This window comes from Aotus nancymaae, unplaced genomic scaffold, assembly GCF_030222135.1.
Source record: "Aotus nancymaae isolate 86718 unplaced genomic scaffold, 86718_ANA_hifiasm-v0.15.2.pri h1tg000057l, whole genome shotgun sequence".
Lineage (NCBI taxonomy): Eukaryota > Metazoa > Chordata > Mammalia > Primates > Aotidae > Aotus > Aotus nancymaae.
The window spans coordinates 41,092,562-41,108,636 of NW_026988471.1; the positions used below are offsets into that span (position 1 = coordinate 41,092,562).

The 16,075-nt window shown below is 38.0% G+C and overlaps 1 protein-coding gene and 1 long non-coding RNA gene across 7 annotated transcripts in view; one reads left to right on the plus strand and one right to left on the minus strand.

The window, feature by feature from the left end:
• EML4 (EMAP like 4) overlaps positions 1-16,075 on the plus strand; it is a 157,382-nt gene that overhangs the window by 137,135 nt on the left and 4,172 nt on the right. For 4 of the 5 annotated variants that reach the window (XM_064364024.1, XM_064364026.1, XM_064364027.1 and 1 more), the window contains 4 exons: positions 3,046-3,134; positions 4,541-4,638; positions 12,954-13,041; positions 13,573-13,671. In XM_064364024.1, coding sequence (XP_064220094.1) covers positions 3,046-3,134; positions 4,541-4,638; positions 12,954-13,041; positions 13,573-13,671 — 374 coding nt within the window. Of the gene's footprint in view, positions 1-3,045; positions 3,135-4,540; positions 4,639-12,953; positions 13,042-13,463; positions 13,672-16,075 lie in introns of those variants that run through there. The other variant, XM_064364028.1, reaches the window with a different exon arrangement.
• The window catches only part of LOC105716082 (uncharacterized), a 60,231-nt gene that overhangs the window by 13,562 nt on the left and 30,594 nt on the right, over positions 1-16,075 (minus strand). The gene's annotated exons all lie outside the window — the stretch shown is intronic.

Genomic DNA, 16,075 nt, shown 5'->3' on the forward strand with positions numbered 1-16,075 from the left:
TTTAGTTAGAGATTTCTCTGATAGGTTTTAAGGCCCCCTTACCATCTGACAAGGGCATTCCAAAATTAACCTGAAAAACTGGTTCAGGCCTTGATAGGAAGGTCGTGCCTTGTTATCTCTTAGAATTAAGGAAAAGGCAACCAACATTTAATATCAATATGGACCTTAAGTCTCATAAAAAAACATTTACAGTCTACTGTCTCTGAAGCCTGCTACCTGAAGACTTCATCTCCATGATAAAACTTTGGTCTCCACAACCTCATCTCATAACCCAGACAGTTATTTTCTACTAATAATAACTCTTTAAACCAATTGCCAATCAGAAAAATTTTAAATCTGACTATAACCTGGAAGCCCCCACCTACCTTCAAGTTGTCCTGCCTTTCCTGACCAAACCAATGTATATTTTAACATGTATCTGATTAATGTCTTATGTCACCTTAAAATGTATAAAACAAAGGCTGTGCCTCAACCACTTTGGGCACATGTTCTCTGAGGGCTGTCTCACCATGCGCCATGGTCACTCATATTTGGCTCGGAATAAATCTCTTCAAATATTTTACAGAGTTTAACTCTTTGTTGACAAGGTAAAAAATTGGGATCTTTAAGTCTTCAGTTCTACCTTGAATACACTAATTAAACCATATCACTAAGCTTTAAAAAAAAATTCCTTCAAGCCCTTTTCTCTCTCCTAAATATTTCTTTTAAGGGGGAAATTGTCCCTTTCCAGATATGAGTTGTAATGCTCACGCCCATAATCCCAACACTTTGGGAGGCCAAGGTGGTTGGATCAGTTGAGGTCAGGAGTTTGAGACCAGCCTGGTCAACATGGCAAAACCCCATCTCTACTAAAAATACAAAAAATTAGCCAGGCATGGTGCCTGTAGCGTGCCTGTAGTCCCAGCTACTTGGGAGGCTGAGACACAAGAATTGCTTGAACCTGGGAGGCAGAGATGGCAGTGAGCCAACACTGCCCCCACTGCACTCCAATCTGGGTGACAGAGTGACACTCCCTCTCAAAAACAAATCATTATGATTCTCTTTATTGGTTTTTATTAGTGGTGGAATTTTTTCCATCTGAATAATTAAAAATGAAACTTGACTCAGAAGGTAGGAGCAGGTAAAAAATAAAGATTAAAAAAAAAAATTGCCATGCACGATGGCTCATGCCTATAATCCCAGCACTTTGGAGGGCTGAGGCGGGAGGATCACCTGACATCAGGAGTTCAAGACCAGCCAGGCCAACACGGTGAAACCCTGTCTCTACTAAAAGTGTAAAAATTAGCTGGGTGTGGTGGTGCGCACCTGTAATCCTAGCTACTCGGGAGACTGAGGCATTAGAATTGCTTGAACCCAGAAGGCGGAGGTTGTAGTGAGCCAAGATCACGCCACTGCACTCAAGCCTGGGGGACAAAAGCGAGTCTCCATCTCAAAAAAAAAATTGCTGCTTTTTTTGCCCTGTCCAGTTTATGAATGAATTTTTAGTAACTTGTAAGCTATGGGCTGAAACTTTTAGGCAGTTAGCCTAATTTGTAAATTCTGTCATCTACTCAGGTAAGAGAAATAGCATTTATATGTGAATACTTGAGTTTAAAGGCCAATAAGTAGTGATTTTGTTTTTCTAGTCTTCTCCTGTTCTTTCCATCCCATCCATTTTCTTCCTGTATACTGTACTACTATTAAATACCTCTTGCTAAAATTTGGCTTTTGCCATGTTCAAGACTTATTTTTAATTTATTGGTTCATTTATTCATTCTGCACATATTTAGTGCCTACTCTGATGTGGCAGTGGTCAACTCTGAATTCTTCCAACCAGCTGTGCATGCTGCCATCCTCTCACTTATGCAGCCTTCAGTTTGTCTGTCCATGGTGCCCATCTGCTTCATATCCCGGGTCTCACCACTCTTCTGAAGTACCCATCCTTTCCTTCAAATACTTTTAGAAAAAAGGTCTGATAATAGTGATTTAGGATGTAGTTGGATTTAAGTTGTTTTAGCTCTCAAGAGGCATTTGCATTTTGACTTTTCCTAGAAATGTGAATGAAAAAAAATGTATCTTTCAAAGAATTTAGAGCTTCCCTGTGTAAGTGTTGGAGGTCTTGGGTGGAGAGTGCTCCCTGCTGGTTCTTTTGAAATCACACCAAATGCATGGCTTGCTGTGGTTGTCCGTGGTCCTTCCCACCTCCCTACCTATACAGCTGCTTTCCTCCTGCCTAAAATGTCTGAACATTCCCTCAGTGTTCAGCTCAACCCACATCTTACATCTTCCCTAAGGATGTTTTTCTGTTTGCTATCATTCATTTTCCTCCTATGAGTTCCAATATTATATTGAGCCACCATTACTGAGGTTGAATTTATTCATTCTTTCTTTCAGTTGACTCATTTCCTTTCTCCCAACTTAGTGTCTTGTTCTTTCCATCCCATCCATTCCATCCTGTTGAAGAACACTAATCCTGTATTTCTATTTAAATAGTGCCTAGCAAAGAGACAGGAATGGCATTCAGTGAATACACAAATAGAAATGAGAATATGCCTAGACCTATGTATATTTACGTATATTGTATCTAGCATCATTGTGCTAAATGAATTTATCCTTCATTAGAAGAAAATACGTCATACTTAAGGACTATTAAAAATTCTTAAACTTAAAAAAAAATAGATCTGTCTGGGCACAGTGGCACATGCCTGTAATCTCATTACTTTGGGAAGCCAAGGTAGGAGGACTGCTTGAGCCCAGGAGTTCAAGACCAGCCTTGGTAACATAGTAAGACCCCATCTCTTAAAAAAAAAAAAAGAAAGAAAGAAAGAAATTAAAAATTAGCCAGGCATGGAGATACAGCTATAGTCCCAGCTACTCAGGAAGCTGAGGTGTGGAATGGTGGTGTGAGCCCAGGAGTTCAAGGCTATGGTGACCTAGGATCATGCCATGCACAACCAGCCTTATGACAAAGCAAGACTCCATCTCAAAAAAAAGAAAAAAGAAAACAACTTTTGCTTCTGTAAATGCTAATATCAGAAGAAAATTTTGATTTTTACTTCTTAACAGGTGGTTTGTTCTGGATGCAGAAACCAGAGATCTAGTTTCTATACACACAGACGGGAATGAACAGCTCTCTGTAATGCGCTACTCAATAGGTAGGCAAATTTACTCCCACTTCCCAAGACTGGCATTCACAGCACTTCACTATAATTGCATACTTATACTTCTGATAAGGCTGACTTTTTTTTCCTCTTTCTTTAGAGTTGTTAAGTATTAAATATGTTTCCCCCAACATCAGATTAAATGCTGTTGCCAGAAACTGCAAAAGATCTGCTAAACAACATTCTGAATCATCAAATTTAGAATGGACTACTACAACTGCATTTGCATTTGAAAGAAGAATAAAGTGCAATCAAATCCCCTTTTTCCAGAACTACTCATACTTAGAATTTTGAATAGGTATTAGGCTAAATGTCACATCTAGTTAGCAACCTTTTCTTTATATATAAGAGAATATAAAAGAAATTAGAGAAATTCAAAATACACAAATTTTATAGGCCCTTCAAGTCCCTTAGCATCTAGTGCATTGTTTTGGTAATAACATAGTAATGATTGGTTTGTTAATTAGATAAAATATAAAATACTTAGCAATTCTCTATAAGAATTCGTTATACTCCTTTAGCCTGCTTGAGAATAATTATTTGTACTTTATTCACAATATTAAGTTGATATAATACCCCAGTTACCTTTTTTTGTTATTAATGTAGCTTTGATTCACACCATTCTTCCCTATAGTCTGACATTTTCTTTATTTGAAAATATATGCCAGTAGATGTTGGATTAGCACAGGATCCGAAGCATCTTTCTGATTGCTTCTCAGTTGTTTCAAAGGAAATACAGAGTAGTGTTCTTTGAATTGAAAAAGGAAGGTAAAGTATGTACTTGAAGCTGTAAGCCTGAAAAGAGTCCTCTTGAACAAAAATTTTAACATTTTTCTGGGGTTTGTTTTATTTTATTGTTTTTTAGTCTTGTAGTAGCAACTAACCACTGCAAATATAGCTGTGAAACTCCAGAGATCACGTGGACTTTATTGACCATTTGTTACATGCTTAGCACTGTGGTGGGTACTGGCAAGGACACCACAAAAGAAAGGAATGTGGTCTCTTCCCAAAAGTACCTGCTCTGTGATTGGACATATATATATGCTAGCTAAACTAAGCAGCTGTTCGCTCAGCCTACCATGTAAACACTGTGTCCTTCTACCCAAGAAGGCAAGATAACCTCTCTGGAGCCAGTTTTTAGTTAACTAGAAAATGAGCCTAGAGTCCAAGGCTTGTAAGCATCTCCAAGAAGGGACTGTGTAACATTAGACTGAATGACCATTTATTTTTCAAGTATACTTAGTGGATAGCATTCGTTCTTCAATTGCCAAATAACAGTTAAATTGATGAGATTTAACAGCATTTGTAAAATAAGTCATTTAGGGTCGATCTAGTAAAATTAACAGTAAATAAATTTATCAAAATAGTTCTCTACTCAACACTGACCTGTTTCATTCTAGATGGTACCTTCCTGGCTGTAGGATCTCATGACAACTTTATTTACCTCTATGTGGTCTCAGAAAATGGAAGAAAATATAGCAGATATGGAAGGTGCACTGTAAGTAATGAAGTAAAACAAGTAAAATTATTGGGAAACCTTACTTCTGTTAAAAACAAATGTTTACATCAATGTATGCGTTGTTTCCTGTCATTAGCCGCTTGTCTTTGAAAACTGGAACTGGTAATACCTGACAGCAGAACATTAGAATTCCCTGTGTGCTCTAAAAAGACATCTCCTTTTGATGGAGGTTTAATATTTGTCACTCTCTGACTAGTTTTAAGAAAGTTTCTTAAAGCTGTTTCCATAGGAAACCCTTAGAATAACACTTTTTGAAAATTGAACGAGTCAGAAATAAAAAAAATCTCATGTTTAATCTTATGATTCTACCCACCTCAACACCCTATAACATCCTGTATCACCTCTGCCACTAAAAATAAAATAATGTATATGGATGTTTTTCTGCGTTTAAGAGAGTTAACAGAAGGGTGTTTCCTGTAATCTGTTGCCCACTTCTGCCTTGATTGGGTTATAATTATAGGATGTAAATTGGATTAAATTTCTGTAAGCATGCCAAATACTGACTGTATGGCAGCTATCCCCGTAGCGAAAGAAATGGCCCAGGCACCAATAATATGTACAACATGTATTCCTTTGACCTCAAGAAGTACAGTCCAGCTGAGGTCAAGAAGAGAAAGGTAGGCAGTGTAGTATGGTAGCTAAGAGCACAGACTCTTGGCCAGACTACCTTTGATTCGAATTCTTGCTCCACCACTTAGAAGCTAATGTGACCTTGGGTGAGTTATGTAAACTCTTCTTTGGTTTTCATATCTATAAAATGAAGATACCTGTAAAAGTAGTTTCTACTTCATAGGACTAAAACAAGTTAATGTATATAAAGTATATAAAGTACTTATGCTAGTGCTTGGCACATAATAAGTATTCAGTAAATGTTAACGACTATTTTTATAGAAGATGCGTTTCTTTGTATATATGTTTAGAAATTAGGATTAGCAAATCGTGATGAATTAGTGGCACAGATTATTTAGCAGTCTTTATCATAAATCAATTCATTTTAGTGAAATAAAAGAATTTTTAGAAGCATATACATATTATAATAAGCAAAATAAACTTCAGTATGGGTCTGAAATTTATTTTGCTTACCATATATAAGCAACAACTAGGCCATGTATTATTTGAAGAAGCAGACTTATTTGCCTTTTTGCATATTTTATAGCATATATTAAAACCAGTCCATTTGTAAACTAGTCTACAAGCAACTTAGAGTTAGGATTTGTCCAAAATATTTTTGTTTGCCTTGCCGATAATGAATCATTATTATTTATTTAAATCTGTCTTTTAATTTGTCAACTTAATGTTTGTCATATGGAATAGTATACATGATTAAATTAGATATTCCACCAAAGAAATTTTCAGATCACTGAAGTTTACCCTACCAGGCCCCAAATTTTTCCTTTTTTTTTTAAATTTTGTTTTCTTTCTTTCCTTTTGTTTTTTTTTTTTGGTTTGTTTCATTTTCATTTATTGAGACAGGGTCTTACTCTGTCACCTAGGCTGGAGTGCAGTGCCTCGACCTCCTGAGCTGAAGCAATTCTCCTGCCTCTTTACTCTTGCAGTCATTAAAACTTATTTCCATTTTCTACTGTCACCAAATACCTTTTACAATCTTTCTGAAGTTGATGTGCTTAAAATTTTGGCATTTCAAAAAACTTCAGATAAACTGAAAATTTGGAGATTTATCCTGTATTCCCTCTTCTGTGTGTTCTTTTAAAATATTAAGTCTGATCACAAAAGGACTATACAATTTATATTTAGAATCATTTTTCTTATTTATAAAGGATAGAAGAGACCAGTATCTAGTTGCCACCTTTATTTGATGAATAGGAAAGTAAGGCAACCGTACCAAAAGCTCCTTTGTCACTTATCCTTTGTTTTGTGTTCTAACCTCTGTGATCAAGCTAATCTTGATGAATTCAGTTACCTCACAGTATAAACATATGAGTAAACTAGTCTCCAAGGATGATGAAGACTGAGGTGAAAATTTGATGTCTGATCAAACCTTAGAAACCTGAAAAACCTCAACATGTGCAAGAAGAGCCCAGACAAGAGCACTTTGGCTTCATCTTTTTTCACATACCCTGTCACTTCCTTTTTCTCTCCCATTTCTAATGCTTGCATTTACTTTTAATGTTGCATAGTCTCTGTCACCAGAAACAGCACAAAAATAGGTGCAGTACAAGTAAACATTCTAACTCTTAATGAGTAAAAAACAAGCATGACTTAAATGCTATGCTTAAGCCAGGTGAGGTGACTCAACACATGTAATCTCAGCACTTTGAGATGCCAGGAGTTCGAGACCAGCCTGGGCAACTAACAAAGACCCTGTCTGCATTTTTTTTTTTTTTTAAATGCTGTGCTTAATTTGCTCCAGAATCATCTGACCTAGTTTTGAACCCTGGCTACAACAATTATTTGTTACGTAGCTTCAGAAAAGTTCCTTTGTCTATGCATCCTAACCTTCTCACCTACTAAGTGGACATCCTCATTAAGGTTGCTATGAGATTTAGCTGTGATGATATATGCAAGTTACTCTGTAAATATTAGGTATTATTGGCAGCATTATTTTCCATGACCAAATGAGCCTGCGTTGTACCTACAGCTATTTTTCAGCATTTAACAGTAATCTATTAAAGTTCAAAAATAATTTTACAATTATAAGCGTTGTGTATTTTCCTTGAAAGATTTTAAGTGTCCTAATTGACCTAAAGTATCTATTCAGCTGGGCTCAGTGGCTCACACCTGTAATCTCAGCACTTTAGGAGCCCAAAGCAGGCAGATCTCAAGGTCAGGAGTTTGAGACCAGCCTGACCAACATGATGAAACTCTGTCTCTACTAAAAATACAAAAAAAAAAAGCCAGACATGGTAGCTGTAATCCCAGCTACTCATGAGGTTGAGGCAGAAGAATCGCTTGAACCCAGGAGGTGGAGGTTGCATTGAGCCGAGATTGTGCCATTGCACTACAGCCTGAGTGACAGAATGAGACTCACCTCAAAAAAAAAAAAAAGTTTCTATTCAATTTTCAGTGGAATTATGGTTATTTTATTATGTACCTGAGTGTCAACATAATGGCTTTTTGCTTGACTCAAATTCCTGTGTACCTTTTAACACTGGTTTACTCAAAGATCTTAGCCCAGGAGACATAGTATATTGAAGTTGCAGTGACACTCTGAAAAGCATGACAAAATCTGTTCGAGTAGGCAAGAAGTGCTGGTAAAAATAATTTGCTTTTTGCCAGGATTTCGTTAATTGGAAATACACATCAAAAAGAGAAAAAAAAGAATAAACACTTAGTTATAACTATCTACCTAGAAATCACCAAGAAAAGAAATCCTGAAATTAATGCAGAATTTCAGTAAGGTAATAGAATTCAGTATTGCTGTAACAGTTAAGAATTATGTGTAGTACCTATTCACTTGAACACATTAGGAATATGGTCTCATTTAAAAGAGGCCATCATGAACTTGGGATCCTTTCTTTCTAAGCCATCTTACTAATATGTTTCTTCCATTCTCAACATCAAAACATGCTACTGGAACTCCAGCCATCACATCCTAATTCCAATAGAGCAAGGGACAAAAGGGCACTCCTTCCACTAAGTCAGTTCTCAGAGTTTTCCTAGAAGACCCACACAATGACTTCTACCCCTAGCTTCAAAAGTGCTGGGAAATACAGTGTTTTAGCTGGGCACTGAACAGAAAAGGGATAATGTGCATTGGAGAGGCAACTAGCAGACTATACGCTAGTCACTAGGTAAAGACCACTCCTCAAACCAACAAAAGCATATCAAAAATGTCATGGGGAAAAAATGCATTCACAACAGCAACAAAAACTGGATGCTTTGAGAATAAAAATAGCAACAAAGGCACAGGAAGCTGTGCAAAACACTGCTGAAAGACATAACTAAAATCTGAAAGATTTAGACATAGCATGTTTTTTTTTTTTTTGAGACAGTCTCACTCTGTCATCAGGCTGGAGTGCAGTGGTGTGGTCTCGGGTCACTGCAACTTCCGACTTTGTGGTTCAAGCGATTCTCCTGCCTCAGCTGTCCGAGTAGCTGGGATTACAGGCACGTGCCACCACGCCCAGCTAATTTTTGTATTTTTAGTAGAGACAGGGTTTCACCATATTGGCCAGGATGGTCTCAATCTCCTGACCTCGTGATCCGCCTGCCTTGGCCTCCCAAAGTACTGGGATTACAGACGTGCCTATATCTAGAAACACAGCATGTTTCTAGATTTTAAAAAAAAAAACCTAATAAAGATATGTTTTCTACAAACTAGTGTCTAAATTCTATACAATCTTATTTAGATTTTCAACATATTTATGGGATTGATAAAATAGTTCTAATTCATCTGAAATTTTCCACATATCACAGAACTATCATGGTTGGGAATGTGCAGATAGACTAATGGAACAGAAAAGCATCCAGAAACAGATTTATGTTTTTGTGGAAGTTTACTAAGTAATAAAAGGGGTATTTCAAATCAGTAGAGAAAGAATAGACTTCTCTACCACAACTTTCTGTTCATAACATTAAATGCAACTCAGTTCCCTGAGAGTGCAGCAACATTTTAGGTACTTAGAAACCACAGGGGACTAGTTGCTACTGCTTTGGACTGCACAGATACAGAATATTTTTTATCACTGCAGAAAGTTCTACTGAACAGCATAGCTCTAGATGGACAAAAGTTAGATCCTAAATCAAGACCTTGGTTTTTTTGACTCCCCAGGTAATTTTAAATCAGTTGCAAACCACTAATTCAGGTGATAATCATCATGCAGTTGACAAAGATTTAACTCAGCTATTTCTGAATTTTTTCTTCATAGCCATATTCTTCCACTCTGTCACTTGGGATTATTTTTGTGGTAACGCCATATGGCTACTTAATGACAATAATGAAAGGGCCAGCTTAGAATACTTTGTTTTCGAGGAGACGTACTAGAATTTGCTTCTGTGTTTGTGCCCATGGAGTCAAGTTTGAAGCTATTTTTCTAAGCTGTGAATATACTTTGCATTAGCCTGTGAGTTGGGTAGAGCAAGGACACTCAGGTGGTGTGTAGGGAGGGTAATGTAGACCCCAACAGCTGCATTTCATCTTTCCTTTGCTTGTTTATTGGAATCAATGCCAGGCGGAAAATACTCACTTTCTTTTCTAAATATGAGTTAATAACTTTCCTAAGATCTTTTCTAAATTTGGGAAACTTAACGCTACTCAGGAGTCCTTTTTGAGAATACTTTATGTTGACTTACCTTCTGAAAACATTCTGTGTCCAACACAGATGTGATTTACATGAATATTATGTATATATATGTAATATGCAGATAGACTAATAGAACAGAAAAGCATCTTTTGATGTTCTTCTAATGCTATTGAAAGCTTTGCGCAAAAATGCAGATACTATTTTTAAGTACTATTACATTAGGGTGAATTTTTCAGAGGCCTGTACTTTGCCATGGCCAATCTGGTTAAATCTGCATCCACGTAGCAAGTTTTATTTCAGAAGCATGGCTTCCCCAGACACCAGAGCCAGGCACCAGGCTTATGTGCACTATGAAAAGGATGTATGAAGTCTGCCTTACTCAGAAAATATCCAAGAGGCATCTTACTGCCTCTGAAAATTGATTTCTTAAGTTAGTAGGTCTCCTGTGTGCCTAGCAAGTGATTCCCAACCTGTTTTCCAATATACTGCTTAATCTTCAGTGATTTCAGAAAGTGATTTCACTTCACAGATTCATATAATTTAAATTTGTTTAAATATATGTATTTCCAGCCAGGCGCGGTGGCTCACGCCTGTAATCCCAGCACTTTGAGAGGCTGAGGTGGGCAGATCACGAGCTCAAGAGATTGAGACCATCCTGGTCAACATGGTGAAACCCACTCTCTACTAAAAATACAAAAATTAGCTGGGCATGGTGGCACGTGCCTGTAATCCCAGCTACTCAGGAGGCTGAGGCAGGAGAATTGCTTGAACCTGGGAGGCGGAGGTTGCGGTGAGCCGAGATTGCGCCATTGCACTCCAGCCTGGGTAACAAGAGCGAAACTCCGTCTCAAAAAAATACATATAGAGAGAGATAGATAGATAGATATGTATTTCCCATGCAGCATTATGGTGGAGATTATGACTCCAGAAAGGTTTTGGGACACATTGGTAGACTTCAAAAGGGTACTAAAATAGAGCCGTTGTTCTTATGTAAGTCATTTAAAACTATCCCTAAGGTACATATGAATTTGAATTTCTTGACTTAAATTGCATTAACATAAAATCTTGGCTGGGCACAGTGTAATCCCAGCACTTTGGGAGGCTGTGGCTGGTGGATCACTTGAGGTCGGAATTCGAGACCAGCCTGGCTAATGTGGTGAAACTCTGTCTCTACCAAAAAAAAAATAGAAAAATTATCGGGGCACGGTGGCACATGCCAGTAGTCCCAGCTGCGTGGGAGGATCACTTGAACCCAGGAGGTGGAGGTTGCAGTGAGCCAAGATCATGCTACTGCACACCAGCCTGGGTGACAGAGTGAGACCCTGTCTCAAAAATGAAAATAAAATAAAATCTTAGAGGAAGAAAAGAATATGTAATAAAATAAGGCCGGGTGTGGTGGCTTACACCAGTAATCCCAGCACTTTGGGAGGCCAAGGTGGGCAGATCACTTGAGGCCAAGAGTTCGAGACCAGCCTGACCAACACAGTGAAACCCTGTCTCTACTAAAAATAGAGAAAAAAATAGCTGGGATGGTGGTGCACACCTATAATCCCAGCTACTCAGGAGGCTGAGGCGTAAGAGTTGTTTGAACCCAGGAGGCGGAGGTTGTAGTGAGCTGAGATTTTGCCACCACACACAGAGACTCTGTCTCAAAAATAATGAAACCGTGTGACCAAAAAGCTAGTAATTAGCTAGATACAGTGGCTCATGCCATAGTCCCAGCACTTTGGGAGGCTGAGGCTGGAGGATCACTTGAGCCCAGGAGTTGGAGACCAGCCTGGGCAATGTGGTAAAACCCTGCCTCTGCAGAAAATACAAAAATTAGCTGGAAGTGATGGCATGTCCCTGTAGTCCCAGTTATCCAGGAAGCTGAGAAGTGGGAAGATGACCTGAGCCCGGGGAGGTCAAGGCTGCAGTGAATTGTGATAGCACCACTGCACTCCAGCCTGGGCAACTGAGTGAGACCCTGTATCCGAAAAAAAAAAAAAGTAATTGAAAAAGCACAATAGAAATTAAATGTGTCTCACCACAGACTGTAGGAGGTAAAAGTGAATTCAAGTCTTCATCAGCCTTGGTGACCCTTAAGATCTGTGTAATTTATCTGAAATAGTTTATGGGAAATAATTAAATGCTTATACATGAAGCCAACAAAAATCAGTGTTTAGTTGTTTTTTTTGTTTTAATTCCACAGTGTTGTTAAAACCTAAGCAGAAAAAGATCATTGTTTCCTGCTTAACAAACGTGTTTTTGTTTTGTTTTTTTGAGACGGGGTCTCGCTCTGTTGCCCAGGCTGGAGTGCAGTGGCGTGAACTTGGCTCACTGCAACCTCCGCCTCCCAGGTTCAAGCAATTCTTCTGCTTCAGTCTCCTGAGTAGCTGGGACTACAGGTGTGGGTTGCCATGCCTGGCTTATATTGAGTACTACTGTTCTTACGGAGTACTGGGTGACTTTCCCCCTAGAATATTCTTTGGAGATAGTTTTTCTAGGATACCTCCATAGACCATATATGGGTGCCGTATTTCTCAGCTTCTGAGTTGTACCATGGATAGTTAAGAAGTAGCCCAGGAATACTTTATTCCTTATACAGAACTTGTGACCAACACTACATTCTCAAAAATGGAATCACTCTAATGGGTACACCAGTGACATAAAATAAGGCCAGAGAGTGTGATATGTTTCTCAGTGTCTAAGATTCAAGTTTAAAAGACTGTCTTTCTTGCAAGTGTCTAACACAGGTAGTAGCTACTAGTTTCTGGTATCTAGATAGAGAAGCCAGAATATTCTCCCAAGTTTCAAGTGCTTCATGTCTCCATTGCGGTGAGATCCCACAAGTTTCAAATTCCTGCCAGAATTCTTCATGTATCACTGGTATCATCACATACCTCCATGTTTGGCTCCAAACAAGACAGAGTTAAAAAAACAACTAAGGACTTGCTGTGAGCCTGCTCAGTTCTAGAGGGTGTAACACAGCTCCCTTTCCTTTAGGAATTCCAACAAATGTATATTCAGAAAACAGTATTGGCTAGCTGTTAAACTGTTTATCATTCAGAACTCTAAATGCTTTCTAACAATTTATCTGTTATTTTCTAGGGACATTCCAGCTACATCACACACCTTGACTGGTCCCCAGACAACAAGTATATAATGTCTAACTCGGGAGACTATGAAATACTGTACTGTAAGTATGATTGATCATATATGTATATGGACTGAGATGTGTCTGTCAGGGCACTAATGAACAGGCTGCATGGAATTTGAATTGTGCAGAGAATACTTGTCAACCCATTTAACCTGACAAAGCATATGCTACACTGAGCTAAAGTAAAGTAATGAGAATCTCAAATGTGGTTCACTTCTCCAAGAGTAATGAATGAATTTAATAGTGGAGAACTGAAGGCACATGTAGTAATAAGAAATTACTCTCTCAGATTGATGCTTCTCTGGTTTTTCATTTAACTACTACTGGAGGCAGGGAGGAATATAATGAATGGGCATTTATGCTTTTTAGAGAAAAAAAAACTTCCATGGTTTGTAGTTTTATAAACCCTGTTAAAGTAAACACTTTCTTTTCCTTTTTAAATGTGTCTTAATGTTTTTCAGTGTATGGATTATAAATACAAGTAAACGTGGCTAGTTTGAATCAAGATGCACTTTCAAATACATTTGTACACAAGCACTATGATTATACTTGCTGTTTCTAAATTTAAAGGGGACATTCCAAATGGCTGCAAATTAATCAGGAATCGATCGGATTGTAAGGACATTGATTGGACGACATATACCTGTGTGCTAGGATTTCAAGTCTTTGGTAAGGACATGACACCTGATGTAAAGAGGTAGTTTGTGGGGGTTTTCATATATAATATTTACTTGCTTAAATTTATAAATGAAAAATAGTCTGTGTCTTCTTTAGTTTTATCATTATTACTGTCGGCCTCAGAGAAATTAAATGTGTTAGGATTGAACCAACATGGGATTTGTATTCTGCAGAATCTAGCACTTTTGGTCCTCAATATGAAAGATGAGGAATATACATAGTAGTACAGATTACCTTCCCATTTTTCTTTAAGTGAAAATTAAGTCACTAAATTTGTAAAGGCATTTTTAAATAGTTTGAGATACATACCATACAATTCACCTATTTAAAGTATAAAATTCAGGCCAGGTGCTGTCGCTTACACCTGTAGTCCCAGCACTTTGGGACAATGGACGGGCAGATCACCTGAGGTCAGGAGTTTGAGACCAGCCTGGCCAACATGGTGAAATCCTGACTCTACTAAAAATACAAAAATTAGCCGGGTGTGGTGGCAGGCGCCTGTAATCCCAGCTAGTTGGGAAGCTGAGGCAGGAGAATCACTTGAACCTGGGAAGGGAAAGTTGCAGTGAGCTGAGACTGCACCGCTGCACTCCATCCGGGCCAGCCGAGCAAGACTCCATCTCATAAAGTATAAAATCCAGTGATTTTTGTATGCTTAGTCATGTGACCATTGAGGTCTAATTTTAGAACATTTTCATTACCCCACAAAGAAACCCATACCCATTAACAGTTACCCCATCTCTCTTATCTACCCTGCCCCCCAGTGACACTAATCTATTTTATTGATTTGCCTGTTCTGTATAGTTTGTATAAGGGGAGTCATACAGTATGTGATCCATTGAGAGTAGCTTTTGATTTAGCTAACGTTTTCCAGGTTTATCCATGTTGTGGTATGCATCAGTACCTCACTCTTTGTATGGCTGAGTAATATCCCATTGTATTGATAGACCACATTTTGTTAATTCATTCGTCAGTTGATGGACACTTGAGTTGTTTCTACTTTTCAGCTATTATGAATACTGCCGTGAACAGTCATGTGCAGGTTTTTGTGTAGACTTATTTTCATTTCTCTTGGGTATTTACCTAGGAGTAGAATTGCTGGGTCAAATGCTAACTGTATGTTTATTCTTTTGAGCAACTGCCAGACTTTTCCACAGTGACTCCATTTACATTCCCACCAGCAGTGTACAAAGGTTCCGGTTTCTCCATGTCCTTGCCAGTGTGTATTCTTCTTCTTCTTTTGCATGTGGATATCTAGTTGTCCCTACACCACTTGTTGAAATACAAAGGCATTTTTAGTAGAATTATATCAAGATGACAATGTGGGGCTTCTTCCTAATCTGACATTTTGGACATTTCTAGAAATGTCCTGACCTCTATGACTGTTTTCTAAGCCTTCCTCAGTATTTGGAGGATCCTTCTGAAAGGGTTAGAAAATAGAAGAGTTAAGAAGATAGAAGAGTTAAAATAACAAAGCGTTATTTGCAAAGAATTAAAAAGAAGTGTTATGCTCAGGTAATTAAAATACTGGATATGGATGTGGCACCAATACCTAAAGCAATACACAAAAATTAATATTTTCATCTCTGCCTTCTGAAAATTTTGTTCCCCAGCCTGATTATAGATCTGAACATTCTTTATTGCTATGTGCATTAGAAAATAATCCATTATAGGTGATTGTTCTAAACACAAGTAGCCTAATAGGCCAGGAAGAAATTAAAAACAAAATAATTCTGCCCATAAACAATTTCATTCTTCCAGGTGAAAATGAAGCAGTGACCCATAGCTGGTAGCTTCTGTGGCTATTTTAATGAGACAATATTTATTAAATTATTAAGAGATACGAATTTTAAAGTGTTTTAACCTGTTTTTAGGAAATTTACCAAAAACATGTTTGTTCTCTAGAGTAACATTCAACCACAAGTGGCCAACATCTCAACCCTTAAATGTTCCATAGTTTTAATCTAGCCTAATAGAGGTTTGTGAAAATTATGTTGAGCATGATCATATGTGGCAACTCTTCTGTGCCGCATAATGATTCAGAATAATTAAATTTGGCCTGTCTTATCTTTGGATGTAATCTTTCCAGGAAGATTCTATGGGATAGCATGCTGAACTAGTGGATGGCCTATGCTTTCTATAAGAAAGAATCTCTGTGACGTTTTCCTGGAGGTGCCTGCCTGAAAGGAAACATAGAGTCCAGCTTGAAGACTTGGTGTTATGGCTTTGTTTTTGAACCTTGTCTATACAAGTAACTGATTCACTCCATCCAGAAACTTTAAAAAGGAAGGGCTTATTGCTGAGGTGTCAGTGAAGCTGAATGTAAAATAAATTATTAGCACCACCTGCTGGTTACTGTTGAGTACCATTGAGTCTTTAAGCTTTCCATTTTGGG